Source organism: Scardinius erythrophthalmus (assembly GCF_964197995.2).
Source record: "Scardinius erythrophthalmus genome assembly, chromosome: 25".
Taxonomy (NCBI): Eukaryota; Metazoa; Chordata; class Actinopteri; order Cypriniformes; family Leuciscidae; genus Scardinius; species Scardinius erythrophthalmus.
The window spans coordinates 4,893,501-4,913,788 of record NC_138245.1 but is presented as its reverse complement, the minus strand read 5'-3'; the positions used below and the strand labels follow the sequence as shown (position 1 = coordinate 4,913,788).

General features: G+C 37.1%; 1 protein-coding gene across 3 annotated transcripts in view; it reads right to left on the bottom strand.

Moving 5' to 3' along the window:
- Positions 1–10,217: 10,217 nt before the first annotated feature.
- timeless (timeless circadian clock) overlaps positions 10,218–20,288 on the bottom strand; it is a 43,919-nt gene continuing 33,848 nt past the window's right edge. For 2 of the 3 annotated variants that reach the window (XM_081358508.1, XM_081358509.1), the window contains exons 26-30: positions 19,579–19,697; positions 19,192–19,429; positions 14,353–14,395; positions 14,161–14,240; positions 10,218–11,541 (exon numbers count right to left, since the gene is read on the bottom strand). In XM_081358508.1, the coding sequence (XP_081214634.1) occupies positions 11,408–11,541; positions 14,161–14,240; positions 14,353–14,395; positions 19,192–19,429; positions 19,579–19,697 (614 nt within the window). In that variant the 3' untranslated portion in view covers positions 10,218–11,407. The remainder of the gene's footprint in view (positions 11,542–14,160; positions 14,241–14,352; positions 14,396–19,191; positions 19,430–19,578; positions 19,698–20,288) is intronic. The other variant, XM_081358510.1, reaches the window with a different exon arrangement.

Genomic DNA, 20,288 nt, shown 5'->3' with positions numbered 1-20,288 from the left:
CAAGAAAAATCTTTATTCTTATACACTCACCTAAAGGATTATTAGGAACACCTGTTCAATTTCTCATTAATGCAATTATCTAATCAACCAATCACATGGCAGTTGCTTCAATGCATTTCGGGGTGTGGTCCTGGTCAAGACAATCTCCTGAACTCCAAACTGAATGTCAGAATGGGAAAGAAAGGTGATTTAAGCAATTTTGAGCGTGGCATGGTTGTTGGTGCCAGACGGGCCGGTCTGAGTATTTCACAATCTGCTCAGTTACTGGGATTTTCACGCACAACCATTTCTAGGGTTTACAAAGAATGGTGTGAAAAGGGAAAAACATCCAGTATGCGGCAGTCCTGTGGGCGAAAATGCCTTGTTGATGCTAGAGGTCAGAGGAGAATGGGCCGACTGATTCAAGCTGATAGAAGAGCAACTTTGACTGAAATAACCACTCGTTACAACCGAGGTATGCAGCAAAGCATTTGTGAAGCCACAACACGCACAACCTTGAGGCGGATGGGCTACAACAGCAGAAGACCCCACCGGGTACCACTCATCTCCACTACAAATAGGAAAAAGAGGCTACAATTTGCACAAGCTCACCAAAATTGGACAGTTGAAGACTGGAAAAATGTTGCCTGGTCTGATGAGTCTCGATTTCTGTTGAGACATTCAGATGGTAGAGTCAGAATTTGGCGTAAACAGAATGAGAACATGGATCCATCATGCCTTGTTACCACTGTGCAGGCTGGTGGTGGTGGTGTAATGGTGTGGGGGATGTTTACTTGGCACACTTTAGGCCCCTTAGTGCCAATTGGGCATCGTTTAAATGCCACGGCCTACCTGAGCATTGTTTCTGACCATGTCTATCCCTTTATGACCACCATGTACCCATCCTCTGATGGCTACTTCCAGCAGGATAATGCACCATGTCACAAAGCTCGAATCATTTCAAATTGGTTTCTTGAACATGACAATGAGTTCACTGTACTAAAATGACCCCCACAGTCACCAGATCTCAACCCAATAGAGCATCTTTGGGATGTGGTGGAACTCAGCCAGCTTTGTGCCCTGGATGTGCATCCCACAAATCTCCATCAACTGCAAGATGCTATCCTATCAATATGGGCCAACATTTCTAAAGAATGCTTTCAGCACCTTGTTGAATCAATGCCACGTAGAATTAAGGCAGTTCTGAAGGCGAAAGGGGGTCAAACACAGTATTACTATGGTGTTCCTAATAATCCTTTAGGTGAGTGTATGTCAGGAGAGAAACTCTGAGAAGATGTTATATTCATGCCAGGTCTATGCGTTTCTGTGTTTCTCTGCTGTAGTACAGTAAGATTGAGCTTAAATACACAACTGAGTGACTTTCGACTTCCTTGTAAGGTAGGAAAAAACATATTGTTTAAAGATGGAACGTATATGCTAATGGTACAATCCACTTTCCACATTAAGAAACTATTTCTCAGTGTATATTAGTGGTATACAAATGGTACATTTGCATCAGTCGAAACATTCATTTTCTTGCATAGAGCATACCAACTGTACACATTTATCATCATCATTGGAACTCGCTAAGTGAATATTGCATTTTACACATACCTTTAAGCAGAATACATACACTGTAAACCCGAATAAGTTAGCAGAACTCAAAAAATTTAAGGCAATCGATTGCCTCAATTTTTTAAGTTTTGAAATTCAAAGATTAAGTAAGCAGAACTGGCAGATTTTAAGTTTGTACTTAAACATTTCAAGTTAAGAACAATTAAACATTTCAAGTTAAGAATAATTAGTGAACAAACTCCATCGCACACCTGCAGGTGATAGGTGCGTAGGATGACAAGACCAATTAGGTAGGTCGTTTCAGCAGATAAGGAACTGATGAAGGTCGTGTGACCGAAACGTTGTGTTAATAAATATTCATTTTAATTGCAAATTAAGAACAATTAAAATCAGAGTACACTATTTCATACATTTAACTTAAAACCTTCATGTAATCGCAATGTGAACACTTTCATTAATATTAACTTATAGTTTTAACAAGCTAGTTTGCTAACATACTATTATGTTATCATGCTAACAATAGTATGTTGTCCAGCACTTGCTGCATGAGTGCAACAATATAAAGATTTGATTTGCTCTCAAATGAAGCCGCATGCACCACTTGTCACCATGATGGTAACTATCCTAAAACCAACATTAACAGAAATTCTTCTAAATTAGCATAACAAAACATTAATCAATACTCAATCTCCCACTTAACATTAATCTTGCACAAAAAAAAAAAAAAACATTATATTACGCTTAATTTTAGCATTTACTCTCCCATTCAAGTGCCATCGGTAAAGCATGCTGGGAAATAGACATCCCAGCCGTTTCAGTTAAACTTAAGTTTGTTTAAATTCAGTTTACTTAAAATATATCAGTTCTGTGAACTTGAAAGAAAAAGAAAGTGCTAAATACTCATAAAAGTTCATTTGACTGAACTAATTAGTTTAATTTAAGTTTGTCCTACTCAAACTAATTAAGTATTTTGAGCGTTAGGGTTTACAGTGTAATCCTCCCGGCTACCATCCTTGTGTCTAAAATATGTTCCTTAAACACGTGTCCATGCAATCTATAGTAAACTCGTGCATTTTAAACTTCATAAGATAATAATACTAATAAAGAATAATAATACAGATACATAATATTAAATCATGAAATTATATTCAAAGATGAAATTTTAAGTCTTCAAGGTGTTACAGATGCTATTCAATCTCTCCATATTTCAGTGTCAGACAGGGAGAATTGAACAATTTGCAATGCAACAAACTTTTATTAAACATGCAATTTATAACTTGCAACCGTCCCCAACCTACTATTTCTCCAAGTTACATTTTGTTATTGGAAACGTGAGTGTGCTTTACAAGAAGATGGATGCCTGTCTTAACAGTAAGTGTTTTATTATTTAGTAATATTAAGAACCTTAATTTTTTTATTTATACGAGAGCACTGTTCTATTGAGTTACTTAGGTTCTCTGCGCTTCAGGTGACACGACCTGTGCGAGTCTTTTCGATATTGTTGAGGAGCTTAATTTGCTGAATCAAGCGAGTGGTACGTATAATTACGTTTTATGTTTAAATGTTGCATATGTGTGATGCATAATCATGTTTTTTTAATTAACCAGGAGATCCGAATCAGGGGTCAAGCATATGCGCGTGCATCTTCGCGAGCGTGCGCCAACATCCTTGTGACCTTAGACTGACCCGTTTGTGTTGAGTGTGTGTGTTTCATTCCTGTTTATACTGTGATGTGCATGTGTAAAAATATCTGATCTTTGTTTTTCCTCTCTCTCTCTTTTTTTTGTTTTTTTTTTTGTTTACCTGCCCGACCGAAACGGGAAACTATCACAGCGTTTATACATGAACCTCCGCGAGACAGCGCGCACATTGCACCACTCGGTAAGTGTTTGTAATTCGCCATTATCAGCCATTATACTACTATTATATGCTATTATGGTTTGTTGAATTTAGTTTAAAACTTTCTTATGTGTATTTCCAGAAGGCTTATCAAACCTTGTGAACAGGATTGATGCGCCTGAATGCACTAATGATACGGAGAAGGCTAGTTCGAGAGGAATAGTGGCAGAACCGAAAAACAGACTCAAACGTAAAGCTGCTGCGGACACCTGTGCAAAACTGGACACCTGTGCACAACTGGACACCTGTGAAAAAGAAAAGGTTCCGGTTAGTGGGGCTGTGAGAGACATCGATTTCAAACCACAGACATCGGCCTGGAAGAGGCCAAGACGATCAGCTGCTAAAGGTATGTGAACAAAGCTGTTGGATTGATTTCTGTTCATTCTAAATCAGATGCAGATAAAGTAGCAGAGTATGATAATGTATTTATTTGGCTGTAATAGTGAGAGATCGCCTGTGTGTGAGAAAATGTTAAAATACCAGTCATTAACAAATGCTTTAGCAGTGTGTGGTTACAGCACAAAACTGACTATCCTAATTTTTGGTAGTCTAGGACATGTGCACAGACTATGCTTGCAAATTGCTGGACTGAGTAAAAAGACCTCTAAGCAAATAGCCAAATACTCTTGTGTGTCAGCAATAGCAGTCTGCATGTGTGGAGAAGGCGATGTCACCTCTATGCTTAACATGCAGGCTCATTGTGAATATTTGGATGCTGTGTTGTTTTAATCAGTATTGGTCATTCCAAATAAAATAATCAAGTGTGTGTGTGTGTGTGTGTGTGTGCATGCGTAGGCCTATACAGTGTGACAATGCATTGTTGTTAACATACATGTGCAACAAGTTGTTTAAAAACAAAACATAAACTTGCATATCTCTTAGAGAATGCAGTTTATTTATCATTTTAACTGTAATGGAGACATCTCTTTTCAAACCCCCTTTATAAATATGTTGAAAAAACATTATTTTATCTTTTAATGCACACATCTGTACTAACTTTTTTTGTTTTCTCAGTAACACGTTAAGACCTTCCGCGCTGGTCGGATGCCGGTTTTGGGCCGCGCGAGCTTACACAGCCTACACCATGTTTTTACATGACACACTTTCTGAAATTGTGGCGTTTTTAGGCGGAGACGGTAGTTTAATCAGCATCACCTTGAGGGGTCCGAGTTTGACATCAGATGTAAGTACACTTTTGTTGGGTGGCAGTGGTTACAGTGTAGATCTATTTATAAACGAGCTTGAAAAAATAATGCAGAGCAACTCTGATGTGCAGTTTGATGAGAGATTGAATTTAAGTGTGACGATGAGTAAACGCGGCGGTGCTTAAGTTACAGATTACAAAACAAAGATTGTTTGAAATGTTCATGGGATTGAACAGATTAAGTCTGTTTTTGCCAAAGACTTCATTGTCATGACATGATCTTGCCCACAATGAAGTCATTGGCAAAAACAGACTTAATCTGTTCTGTCCCATGAACATTTCAAACAATCTTTGTTTTGCAATCTGTCTGGCACATCTCCTGAACCCTGAGAAACCACACTCAGAGTTAGAGTCTGTAGCATCTTCATTGCAGAAGTCAGCTGGATATGCTGATCAACACAAGATAGCGTTTAATGACATCCGACAGTTTGAACTCAAGCTGAATGTTAAAATAGTTGTCTTCTATCGGTCTGATATGGGTGTTTTGGGGAAGTATACAAACACAGACGATCCGCATCCTAAAACAGCATATTTGTACCTGCATGACAATCATTATTTTATGATTAAAAATCTATGCGCATTTATTGGCACACCATACGTGTGTGAGTTTTGCTACCAAGGATTCACCGCTACATCTGCAATGTCTGTAATGCCCCAGAATGTCATGAACAACCCAAAAAGCCAAAACATTGCGGCGACTGTCTGCGGTACTGTAAGTCTGACTATTGTTTTGAGATGCATAAAAAACCAGCTCAAGGTATACAATACACACAGTGCGATGTCTGAAGGACCTGATTATGTGGATAGTCTCGTTAAAAAATTCAGACAGCCTCGTTACCGTAATTACACATGGTGTAACGCCTGAGACAATCAGACATTATTAACTATTTGTTACAGTTAACAAATAAGTTTCAAAGCCCACTCTTAGGAATGAAACATTCCCCCCAAAAAGAGACAAGAGAGCAGGAAAGGTTTCAGTTGCCGGGGCGACGATCAGATAAGATGTCTTTATTGCTGTGAAAAATGTGGTCAGGGAAAGACCCACAGACATACTTCTTAAACAGTAAAAGGTAACAAAAGGTATCATACAGCATCGATGTAGTGTAGAAATTTTATACACATCACAATGTTTTTCTCAAGAATATAATCAACCAGTGTTTCAATAATTTCACAAACATCAGTCTGATTGTTTCTTGTCAATATGTCTACACATAAATCAGTCACATATATGTACACAGGCACAATATATAAGCTATTCTCCATCCACTGAATTGGCTCTATCACTCTCTCTCCTCTCCACCTATAGCTGGTGTGTGGTGAGCGCACTGGCGCCGTTGTACTGTGGCTGCCGTCGCATCATCCAAGTGGATGCTCACACTGGTGGTGTTGAGGGGAGAGCCCCTGATATGATTGTAAAGTGCTTTGGATGTACAGTAGTGCATATGAAAGCCCTATATAAATGCCTCATTCATTCATTCTAATACAGATGCCACATTCAGTTTATCAGGTCTAAAACATTTCTCATAGTTACATAAACTGGTTCACACGCATTAATGCATAATATCTAATATGTTGTTTAAAGGATTAGTTCACTTTCAGAAAAATTTTGCTGATAATTTAATCACCCCGATGTCATCCAAGATATCCATGTCTTTCTTTCTTCAGTCGAAAAGAAATTAAGGTTTTTGAGGAAAAGATTCCAGGATTTTTTTACACAGAATGGACTTCAATTGCAACCAACTATACCAATGTTCAAACAAGGTTCAAATGTCCGTCTCAATGCAGCTTCAAAGTCTCGACACGATCCCAGTCGAGAAATATGGGTCTTATCTAGCGAAACGATCGTCATTTAAAAAAAAAAAAATATATATATATATATATATATATATATACTTTTTAACCACAAATGCCCGTCTGAGATGCGCCACGTATTACGTCATCATGTTGGAAAGGTCACGAAAAAAATAAAAATAATAATAATAATAAATTAAAACAAAGATGTTGATGATTTTGAAGTTGGAGGAGAAAATGAGATGAAATGTTTCGCTCTTCTCTACCCTTTTGAACCGGAGTACACAGACAAATAACTAGAAAGATAACGTGACGCGTGACCTTTCCAACATGATGACGCAATGTGTGGCGCATCTCAGAGATGGTACACAACGAACATTTGTGGTTAAAAAGTATATATATATATATATTTTTTTAGAAAATTGCCGAAGTTTGTGGGTCTGGCTTCAGCGGTGTAGCATTGTCATCAGGCATCGGCGGGGCAGTCTCAGGGGTGTTGCTGTGGCAGTAGACAGTTGTAGATTCTTGAGACATGGTGAATGAATGTAGCGATTGTACCGATCTGCAAGCGTTTTTAATGGCTGTAATATGTGGATGGGCTTAAGAGACGGTCTTCAGGGTTTTTAGACATAGACATCTTGTCTATGCATGAAAGAACGTTGTCAAGCATACGAACATCTTTCCACTGAAACAAAAATTTCATGTCATAGCACATGTGATGCTCAGATTCACGAATAGGCTACACATGTTCGCAGAGCTTTGTCTTGTCGCTGCAGCAAAAAATATAAACGCAATCGTCTGGTAACTTTTTACTATGGTCCCCGACCACACGAAATCTTGTGTCAGGAGTTAAACCATCCCACTCGGCGATGTACAACGGATCATCACCACTGTCGTTCAAATCTCTCCAAACGTAGTTGAAAAATAGAAACCAGTCTTTGTGGTGGAAAATCAGACATGGGGCCTGCGATGTAAAATCGTCTCCAACATCTCCAGTGTAGAGTTTCACAGTACGCAACACCTTGTCAAACACATATCTTACCACACATTCTTTTAAGTACACTAGAAAACTATGTTGGCATTAGTGGAATTGCACTAGCATGGTTTAAATCATACTTATCTGACCGTTATCAGTTTGTAGCAGTAAATGAAGAGATGTCTCATCGATCACAAGTTCAGTATGGTGTACCACAAGGCTCAGTACTAGGACTGTTGCTGTTCACTCTGTACATGCTACCATTAGGAGATATCATTAGGAAACATGGCATTAGCTTTCACTGTTATGCCGACGATACTCAGCTCTATATTTCGTCAAAACCTAACGAAACTTACCAATTCACAAAATTAACGGAATGCATAGCTGATATAAAAAATGGATGACTAGTAATTTCCTACTTCTAAATTCTGAAAAAACAGAGATTCTAATTATTGGACAAAAAACGTCCTCACGTAATAACCTAGAATACTGTCTAACACTCGATGGCTGCTCTGTCAAGTCTTCGTCGTCGGTTAGGAACCTGGGTGTGCTCTTTGATACCAATCTTTCATTTGAAAGTCATGTGTCTAGTATCTGTAAAACCGCATTTTTCCATCTTAAAAATATATCTAAATTACGCCATATGCTCTCATTGACAAATGCGGAACATTTAGTTCATGCGTTCATGACCTCAAGGCTAGATTATTGTAATGCTCTACTGGGTGGTTGCCCTGCACGCTTAACAAACAAACTACAGCATCAGCTGGTTCAAAACGCAGCAGCTCGAGTTCTTACTAGAACCAGGATGTATGACCATATTAGCCCGGTTCTGTCAACACTGCACTGGCTCCCTATTAAACATTGCATCAATTTTAAAATATTGCTGATCACATACAAAGCACTAAATGGTTTAGCTCCACAGTACTTGAGCGAGCTCTTCACGCATTATAGTCCTTGACGTCTATTGCGATCTCAAAATTCCGGCCAGTTGATAATACCTAGAATATCAAAGTCGACTGCTGCCGGTAGATCCTTTACCTATTTATCAACAAAACTTTAGAACAGTCTTCCTAACATTGTCCGGGAAGCAGACACACTCTGTCAGTTCAAAGCTAGACTAAAAACACATCTCTTTGACCTAGCATTCACATAACACATTATAGACTTCTATAATTCAATGTTAGGCTGCATAGATTAGGTCAGCCGGAACCGGGAACACTTCCCATGAATCCTGATGTACTCGTTACATCATGAGAAGAATGGCATCTACGCTAATTTTAGTGTCTTTGTTTATCCCGAGGTTTTCCCGCAGCCTGCTGGATCCAGGCCGCATCCAGATCTGACAAAGGACCTTCGCCTGGACCCGATCCAACGCAGTGCTGAAGTGCCAACTAGTCTCTCCCTATGGAGGATCCCTTTACCACTCTACAGATAAAGCGTCGTCGGGAAAACTCAATTCGCGTATCTACCCCGAATTGATAAAATAAAATTCTGTACCAAAATTATAAGGAAACACCAGTACTTTATTTAGGCTTGGTTTGTAGGGAATTACAAACCTGCGCACATATATTCAAACGCACATAACTATAGAACCAATTCTAAATGCGCATGTGAACGCCATCAGCGTTTAAAGTCTGTGTAGAGAGAATGGTGTCGTTTTAGCGGCCCCTAATTTAATAACAAATGATCGTTGTGACGGAAGTGAATCAATCAAAACTAACTTTAGCTGGAAAATAACTTTATTAAAGAACTGCTATAAAGCCAAAACAATCTCTGTTACCTTAAATTATACGTTTATCTGTGTAAAGCTGCTTTGAAACAATCTACATTGTTATACAAGTGCTATATAAATGAAGATGACTTGACCACATGATTACCAGACATTGAGAAATCACATTTCACAAAAGCCATGTCTTCATGAAGAAACTTTGTCAAGCCAACATTTTGCTTTTTCCTTGGAGCAAAAGTTAGAGAAGCTCTCATTTCAACAGGTCCTCTTGATGGCGAAATACACATAACCTTTCTAGGGGTTTGAGGAGTTCTCGGAGCAGCCATTGTAACTGGAAAGTTGCAGAATGACTTCTGTATTCAACTGAGTAACCCCTAACCTTATTTAAAACATCAAATTCAAGATGTAGGTGTGAAAAGCCAGAGCAGGAAGGAACATAGGCTACCCATAATACTTCAATGGCAAGTTGTGAGGTGTGAGCTCATTAAACCAGTCATAAAACCCAATTAAAAGCTGAATTTAACATCTGTTTTTGTCTTTTAAAATATCCCCAGACATCAGCCCAGGAGGACGTCACAACATGACAACACGTCGCTATACTTACCTGGCATATACATGCCAGTCAGTTCGGCCCTGTAAATCAGAAACTGATTTCTTGAGACATGGATTCCCTGTCAATCATGAGTGACATGGGTTCATAACCCATAAATCATCCCTTTGACAGAAGATGTATGTTAATACTACTGAAAACACTGCTATTCCTCTGGTGTTCTTCGCATGGCGGTCAAAAAAGATCAGTTTTTTTAATTTAAATTAGATGAATGTCCTATATTTTAAGTTTTAGAATGTTTTTATTTTATTTAATATTTTGTATTTTTAGGGGATTTTATGTTACCATAAAACGTAGTCAAGTTATTAGCATAGACCTGAAAATTTAATTTCCAAATTAAACTGTCGTAAATCTTGAATACTTTAGAGCACAGACTTAAGTTTGATCTCTTTTCAAAGATGACACGTGGTAAATTATTTCTGAAGTGAAAAAAAAGTTTAAAAAAAGTGAACTTAAAAGTTACAGAATTTTACGTTTATTGATATGAAAAATGCACAAAAAAACTATTTTCAATTTTTATATGAAATATATATTTTCAAAAACACGTTTTACTCTAAAACTGCAAGAAAATCAAAGCCATAAATCTAAACAAGTTGTGTTCCAAATTTGAGTTTGAGATCTCAAAAAAAAAAAAAGCTTTCAGTAAGATTTTGTTTGGCCGCAGTACCAAAAGTTTCCACTAGAAGAACTTCTCCTATTCATTTTCAATGCGCACATTTTTGAACACAAGGAGCACAAGAGTGACTTTTTCAGGTCCATTTAACGGCTTCGAATCATGTCCATGATTTTTTGTTTTCACATAGCAAGTGCCAAAACCTTTATCAAGTTTCGTACCATTTCGATGAAGTAAAAAATAAAATAATAATAAAAAAACATTAAATTTTTCAGACAAAAATGACCGAAGAGCACCAGAAGGCTATACAGTTACTGACGTTGGTTACAACATAATTTGAGCTCCTTACGCCAAAGTGTCAACTTAACAGTAGCTTTAGCCCCTGATGGTTTCATTGTCTTTATGCTAACATTAAAAATGTACTGTTAAATTTGTTTTGTAATGAGACTAACTCATAAGATAAAAGTATACATTTAGTGTATAGATGGCAAGATCATGCAGTGTACAACATCAGGAAGATCAAGTTCAGGAAACTTTTATTAACATACAAAGATTGTTACCTTATAATAGCAAAATTTTCTTTGTATAAGGACAAGTCACAATTTTGAACACTGTGCCAAAAGCCTATAGAAATGTGCGACGCTGCGTTTTAAAGGCATACATTTTCAATGACATCAAGTAACATCAATGACATTCAGTTAAATGACACCAATTTTTGTTTGTTTTGCAGACACTAAAATATAAAAGAGGAAAATATTAGAAATTAAACCAAAAAAGTGAGAATGCCGGTGTATAAAGTTCAAATATCACTAAACCAGAAAGCATGTGAAATGTAAAACACACCTTTGGAAATGACAATCAGAGGAAAAGATCTCTCAAAAAAGTAAAACACCACAAATATGGTCAACATTTTTTTTTTTAAAGGTAACAACACAGGAAAAAGGATAGATTGAGGACTTGGAGTTAACATTTAAAATGAAAGAGAGAGAGAGAAAGCAGCAAATTATGATAGTCCTGCGCTGTTAATATGTCTAGTCATCTTCGTCCTCTTCATCACTCAACACTCTCTTGTATCTGCGTTTCGCTGGGGCTGCAGGACTCTCCCGGTCTGAATCCCGGCTTCTGTCAAACTTACTCCTGGATAACGGATCCACATCTGAAATATCTGTGAGAGAGAGACAAAAGATAGTGTCAACAGCATGCATGGGAGGAATTCACTGTGCTTTTCTTGTGAGATAAATAATATCCATCAACTGATTTTGCTCAAATTCAAGACAAAAAAAGATTCTTATTGCAATCCGACTAGCCAATAAAAATGCAACATGGCGTATTGATCAACTCAAAACTACTTTCCTCAAGCTCTATTTGCATGCCAAGATGGCCTCCTTTCCCTAGCCACAGTCTCCTCTTTCACTTCCTTTTTTCCCAGCGCACTATTTAAAACCACAATTGCCAAAATGCAATTCATTTTGCTCTATTTGTTTACTAGCGCATGCTGATGATGTTTTATTCTTCTATTTTAACTTATGTTGTAGCCTACTATTCATCATCATAGTCTACATACATGTGATTTTTAATGATCTTATATACGTTATGCGCCAGAGAAACAAGGACGCAGCCATCTTTAGAATATTTTCTTTGAACTTCTGGCATTGCTGTCCAGGAGTAATTAGATTTTGAAGTGGAAGTGGGCTACATGAGGTCTATAAGATTGCCGAAATCACACAAGTGTATAGCAGACATTAAGCATAAACTGATCAATACAGCTAGATTTTTCACCCAGCATGTAAACACATTAACCTGCGTTCTATGGGCTTTTTGAAGTGTGACAGGAAGACGTCCTTACTGTGGATTTAAGCACATCCACATAGTATGTAGAGGAGGATCAGAGTCTTTCTTGACCCAAGAAATGATAAAAAAATTTTCCTTTCTCATGCAGCCCAAGTGGAAGGGGTACAATCCAAAAATCTGTAACTGCATGAGTCTGAGCGCTGACATTTTGGAATATTACGCATTGGTTTTAATGCTTTATTTAACATCACAACAGGCGTAACAAATGGAATACTCGGAGTAAGATACACCAATGGTTAGATTTTTATGTCACTATTGGGAAATAACCTAATTTATTAAAGGGGTCATATAATGCCATTTTTGTACAAGCTAATATGCTTCTTTAGGGTCTAAATTAAAAGTTTGTAATACACTTTAATTAAAAATTCTCATTAGTATTGTAAGAAAACACTAATTTTACCTGGTCAAAAACAGCTCTGTTTTCAGCACGCCGTTTAGGTGCATGTGTCTTTAAATGATAATGAGCTTTGCCCACCCCGCCGGAGTGTTGCCTTGACAACAGTTGAGGGTATATTTTGGAGAAAGAATGGCAGCGGGAGTCTCTGAGGACACATCTGTGCAACCAACCGCATCAATTTGAACCGGAGTCGGACCCGGAACAAGATGACGGCCCCGAAGAAGTTCGACAATTAAGGCTCGAACAGGCCGTTTCTGAATGATTGGTGTGATTAACTGAATGATTAATGTAATGTCACTTTGATCTATCTTTCTATGTACTGGCAGGGTAGAGTAGTGAGATAACGTTACGAATGCTTTGTGTTTACTGATGTATACGTTAGTTTGTTGACAGATTGATATTACAGCTAATGGTCATGAAAAAATTTTTTTTCGGTAAATGTAGGCTTGTCAGTGATGCGTAACGTTATCTATGCAGTGTGAGGTACAACTGTCAGGGCTGAAGCACGAGGAATATTCCCTTCGAAAACAAAACTCAGCCACTGCGTCTTCAGCGGTTCGGATTTAGGAACATCAAAATGACTGCTGTGTTCGTTATTACACCCAAGAACAGAACACCACAATCGCTTAGACGCCATTCTGCTCCAGCGTATCAACAATGTGGACTATTATGACAGCTCGCTCAGGGCGGGTCTGTGTTGAAACGCTGCTGTCAATCAACAATCGTGGGAGGGGCGTCCGACCGTGTGACGTCACATGGTCAGACGGCTCGATTTGAGACGGGGGAAAACATAAGGATATTTAAAAAAAAAACACTGGATGGATTTGTATCATTATATGATGGTTGTGTACAGGCACTGCCAACACACATTTCAGTACAATCAACTTGTAAAAGTGCATGTACCATTATATGACCCCTTTAAGTCTAGTAAAGGTGGTTTACTTGCTTCACCAGGTTATTGGTTTGCATGTAAACCAGGACAACAGATTATTTCAATATACTGATTTTTGGGAGTTTAACGGTGTGCATGTAAACACGCTCATTGACTTAACAGTTAATATTGTTCAGCTTCATTCACTGACTATGAAATACATCAATCATCCTCTTACAGATAAACTGCTGCATGAAACTGCTTTAGATGTTTTTATTTATTTTAAGTACTATTCAAAATTTCACAAACAGCTTAAAAGACAAATTTTACATTTTGTTTAAAAAGTATTAAAATCATAACAGTCACTGCATTTACCACTGTAGGGCACTATGTGAAAGACTTTTTAAAGACGTGCAGTAACCCTGTATTCATACCCCTTTATTCACAAAAATCTAGATCATACCCCATTATGACAAAGCAAAAACCAAATCTGTGGTAACTTTGCAAATCGTGCTACAACTTTATTTTCCACACCACTCAACCTTTTTTTTTATTTTTATTTTATTTGCATATGCATAACATGCATCTAATTATGAAAAAAATATATATCAAAGATTCATTCTTTGCAGAAATTCTAGATAAGCTTTTGAGATGTTGTTCATTACCTCTCTGGTCATCATCATCATCATCATCATCATCCAACACTCTGCTTCTCTTCTTTGAGATTCTCTTCTCTATACGATCACTGGAACACAAATCAATAAAATCACATTTAGTTTAAGAAACTCATCAAATGTTTGGCGTAAACCTTCACAAACTTCAATCACTGAAGAGTTTCCATCAATACTGGCACTAACCTTGGTTCCGCCGAATCAGAAACGCCCTCACATGATGGAGAGTCTTATAAAGACAGGGAAAATCAGTTTAATTGATTCATTGGCAATTACCAAGTAAATACTTCATGATTGATTTTAACTACAGGGATTCAAACACATGTATGGTCAAAAAAGAGAGAGGTTATCGAAGCCCTCGCCCCGTGGCAAATTTCCAGATACTTACATAATTGTGATGAATTTAATCCTTTTTAAGTTATTATTTTGCAGTGTAAGATTACAGTTAACACCTTTAAATATTACATAAATGTATTATGTATTTTTATAAAACTTAATGAGTGTATAAATCAGCAGCAAAAAGTAATTCTTGAAAAAATCTGCACAGTAATTTTATAAAATCTAAACATGTTAATAAAAACAAATTACTATTAGTACTCTTATAAAATTCAATCAGGCAATCATACATTTCACAATTTTATATTTATATATTAATGTCAAGAAATCAGAAGTGTATATATTTATATAGCCTACACTACACAGAAATAATATACAATTAAATTATGCTTATTTTAAATGTATTGAGCAGGCTAGGTATAAAAAAAATAGGCTTTTAACCCCTTAAACCCTGAGCCATTTTTGGAGTTTTTTTGTCTGAGTGACACACAAAAAAGTAAAGACTTATAACTTCAAAACTATAACAAGGAGAGTCAAAAGGTAGGTATCGTTTGATAGAACTCTTTTTAAATTTTTAGAAAATATAAATTACATTACATTTGGATATTCTCCTGCCGAGAAACTGCTGATAAATACAAAAAAAAAACATAATTTTTTTATGATTTTGCATATCTCTCTTGTTTGACATGCAATAACTCGGGGAGGAAATATGGTAGCACAAATTTTCTTTTTTGGGGAAGTACCCCTAAATGTGAGCTGCATCTGAATCAAATTTTGTGGTGATCGCATAAAGTACTCAAAAGATACAGCATTTGGAACAAAGGTAGCCTTTTTGTTTAGTCCTCACACATTTGGAAAGCAATAAAAAAAAAGAGTTTTCTGAGTGACATACACAAAACTAAAGACTCATAACTTCAAAACTATAGCAAGGAGAGTCAAAAGGTAGGTATCGTTTGAAAGAACACTTTTCACATTTTTTGAAAATATAAATTAAATTACATTTAGACATTCTTCTGCCGAGAAACTGCTGATAAAAGACAAAAAATAAATATAATTTTTATAATGATAATGCATATCTTTCTTATTTGACATGGAATAACTCAGGAAGGAAATAAGGTAGGAGGAAAATTCTTTTTTGGGGAAGTCCCTCTACGTATGAGCTGCATCTGGATAAAATTTTGTGGTGATTGGATAAAGTAATCAAACGTTACAGCCTTTGGAACCAAGATAGCATTTTTGTTGAGACCTTGACGCCCCCTCATGGGCATTTTTTATAGTGTTTCACCATGAAGAATATCTTGTCATAAAAGCAATAGATAAAGTTAATTTTGGGCTCATTTTAATTGTATGAATATGCTGTAAAAAATGAAGTGCCATTTTCAACGATTTTTGAATGTTTCGTGAGATGTATGATGTTTTTGACACATTGCAGTACATAGTACAAAAAAGTATTTTATAGATTATTAATTTTTTTTATATCTTTATCAGCAAATAACTCAGCAATACTTTGGAGTTTTTCAAATAGGCTACATTCACTGTAAAGTTCAGACTCTAAGGTTTCAAATGACACCAATTTTGTTTGAATCAAGGCAATATTTTTGAAAAATATGATAATGAATATTTTCGCAGCTAGGGGGCGCCATGGGTGGCGCACACGGGCGGTACACTCCGGTTTAGAGAGACTAGTCAGCACTCGTTCAGAGTTGATCGAAGTGGTTAGATTCTTTAAAAAGCTGAGATTCTAAGCTTTAAAATGATACATATTTTGTGTTATTCCACGTTTGAAAACGAGCGCGGACGGTTCCGGGAAAATTGGAAAACACTTTGCTCCCCAGAAGGATGAGAGACTTGTTTTTTAGCCAAGTATGCATTACTTCGTGAGGAATATCTCGTGATCAAAGCAATGGATTCTGTTGTGTGTGGGCTCTTTGTAATCGTGAGAATCTGTTGTCAATAAAGATGTTCGATTTTTCACAATCTATGCATGTTTCATTGAGTTATGAGCTGAAACGTCACATCAAAACAACATAGCATCACTGCTATTGCTACTTCATAGGTGCGCCTCTGGTATTTTTTTGTGTCAGAACGCTATAAGGAATATCTTTAGACCTGAGTGATGGATTATGGTGTGTTTGGGCTCTTTTTAATCGTAACATTCTGCTGGAAATAATGATGTGCCATTTTCCACAATTGATGCATGCTTCATTGAGTTATGAGTTAGAACGCGACATAAGTGCTACATCTATAATAAAGATCTATGTGCGCATTTGTGTTACAACTCCACGAGGCATAACTTTAGATATGAGTGATGGATTATGCTGAGTTTGGGCTCTTTTTAATCGTGAGAGTCTGCTGAAAATAATGATGTGCATTTTTCTACGATATGTGCATGCTTCGTGAAGTTATAAGTAAAGACCAAACGCGAGTGCTTCATGAGTATATATTTGGTCAGGTACGTCTTTGGTATTTTCTGTGTTAGAACGCCATGAAGAATATCTTTAGATCTGACTGATGAGTTTGGGCTCGTCTTAATCATGAGCTCCTGCTGTAAATAACGATGTGTCATTTTTCATGATCGATGTATGTTTCATGAAGATACGAGTAAAAAGGCCAAGTCTAAGCTACCTCGCTTGGCTACGTGCGTTTGTGTATTTTTTGTGAATTAGAACTCCATGAGGAATATCTTTAGTTCTGAGTGATGGATTACGTTGAATTTGGACTCATTTTAATTGTAAGCATCTGCTGTAAATAATGTGTCATTTTCCACAATCGGAGCATGTTTCATGAAGTTACAAGCGGAAATGTGTCTAAAATTCAGCATCCATATATGGTTTACCCATGGGTCTCTTGAGGGGCTTATTTTACAAAAACCTTGCTCAAGTTTAGTAAAAGCCTGAAACAATTATGCTTGTTGTATTCTACTCATTGAGACCTTTCAAATGACATATGACACAAGACTATCTGAGCAGTATGATGTTTTTGACACATTGCAGTACATAATAATTTCCTCTTCCTCATAAATTATGTATTAAAAAAAAATCATTTTATCAGCAAATAACTCAGCACTACTTTGGAGATAATCATAATGGCTACATTCATTGTAAAGTTTAGACTCTAAGCTTTCAAATGATGCCTATTTTGTGTTGATCAATGCAGTAGTTTTGAAAAATATGACAATTAATTTTTTCCATAGCTAGGGGGCGCCCTCCGGCGGTATAATCCGTTCTAAAGGAATAACTCAGCACCTTTTAGGAGTTGAATAAAATGTATAGGTGCATTGAAAAGCTGAGATTCTAAGCTTTAAAATGATACCTATTTTGTATCATATCATTCAGTGGTTGCTTAGTAATTTGATTATGAATTTTTTTCATGGGGTGCCGTCCCGCCGGCGGGACGCTTAGGGTTTAAGGGGTTAATAATCTTTCAGTGCGCAAAACCATGATAATATGAAATGCTTCAAAACAGAGCACACAAAGCGCATATGCGCATCGCGGGTGGAGAATGATGTGCTCAAACCAACATGGAGTCACAGTGTGGAGCGCTGCGCTGCACAAGTGAGCATTTAAAAGTTCACGGCACAAAGCAAAGAAATGTCGAGTGCACAAATCCTAGTGTATATCTGTCCAACAGTTTATTGATCATTTGTTTCACAGTTTTAAATTCCAGTTATTGTGCCTTTGATGCCGATTCATAGTCCTTGTGATGTGTGTGATCTAACAAGCACACGGTAGTGAGTCGTTTAAAAACAGCAACAAACTCCAACAAAATAAAGTCATTTTGTGCAAATCCACAGCCTTTTATCTACAGATCATGCATTATAATGTGAATATATCATATTGGAGAGAGTTTTACCGTGCAACCGGAAGAGGCGCGCGCGCTGTTTGAATACTGAATGGAGAATGATTGACAGCCGCAGAGGAGGGTAAACGAGTTTCCGTATACTTTAATGATGTAAATAGACTTATGTCCCTCACATTAAGCTAAGCAATGACTTCAGATGACTTTGTCACTCAAACTGACGTGAAAAAAGCGGGAGGCGCCGAAAAGCGCGCTGTTTGCATCCCTGTAGTTAATCGCAGTCAATACATTTTCAATAATATAGTCGCAAGCAGCAATGATGGGGCCAAGTACACTGATGGCAGAACGTTTGATTGAATATAGCATTCCAGTGATGTTTTCAGGCAAAGTAGTTTAAAAGGTCATACGCAGAATTAGAAAGTACAAAGTAATAAAATTGCTTTTAATGTCTTGACCAATAGGTTGTGTATCGTTTGAATTTTAGCAATTTCGATTCTTACTGATTCCCAATTTTAATTCCAATATGGTAAAAAAAAGGACTTTTATTCTGTCTTTTTTACAAAACGTTCAGTTGCAGCTGAATACCATGAACAAACATCATTGAAGTATACCGTCAGTAGTAAAATACAAAAAATAAGCAAATTAGCAATAGCACAAATAAATACAACTAAAGAAACTGAAATCAAGTGTAAAAATACTACATGGTTTGGTTTTTATACATAAAATATAGATTCATCATTATTAAAGTTATTCAGTCAATATTAGTGAGTGATTTTCTTTTTCCTTTGTTCTTTGATTAACATTAATGACACATGATATACAAGTTTCAAAAGTTTAGGAAGATATAAGCAAAAAAACTGTGCACGTTTTGGGCATGAAAGTCACACTCACCCTTTGATTCAGCAGAGGTGTGTTTCCTCTGGCGAGACAATAGCAAAGCTCTCAGTGCTTGAGCTCTCTGCTCTTGGTTATCCTCATCATCATCATCATCCTCCATCTCAACAGCCCGACTGGTGTCCTGGTTTCCTTCAGAATCCCCTTCAGCTTCTGCCTCAACCGGGTCCAGAGACGCTGCTAGTTTCCTCAGCTGATCAACACTCAGACTGGGAGAAATCCTCCAGAAAGACTCCTGATGGATGCAGATCGGATGAGAAGACAGCAGCTTTACAGCACTACAGGTATAGTGTTTTCAAATCATCGCTGTTATACTCATATGGAAGCATTGAGAAACAGACTATATAAGTGAGAGGCCGAGAATGAGAGACAAAGAAGCCCAACCTGTCCGTCTGAGGGTGCGCGGATGCCAACTGCGTGCAGGAGTTTTTGGAAAGCCCTGTTCTCCATGGCATCCTCGTTCTCCTCTGTCAGAGGAACCAGTGCCACAGGATGAGAAACACCTGGAGAAAGAGATGCCATTTTTTAAATGACTATACAGCTCATTGAAATGCTTATAATAGGCCTAGAGTAATACTGTCAAAGTGTTTGTTGTTGCTAGAACGATTGTTTTGCACAGTGTAATGGATCGTAAGCTAATAAACAGGTATTTTTTGTAAAACGGTTTCTTCTAAAATCAATATTGTATGTCCATTAGGGCTGGGGTAAACGATTATTTATTAAACGATTAGTCGGGCGATTATTTTATCGATTAGTCGACTAATCTAACGACTAATTTGAATTAATTATCCTGTCTGTTATTCGCAAATCTTTGTCGAACCGTTACTCCGATGGATTTCAAACTCGACTGCTGTCTGGGCACGAGTAAGTGCAGTGCCAAGTTTGACGTTGTTTGGATGAGAAATGCAAAATATATTGTTAAATATATCAGTAAAAGAAGCACTTAGAAGGTTGTGGTTTAAAAAAATAAACATTCTGACATAAACACACTGTCAGCTACAATGTTTACTTCTGAATAATATAGTATAAACTTGATAAATCCATTTTGATTAATTTGAGTAAAAAATGTGTTTTCTTTACCAAGAAAGTGGCAA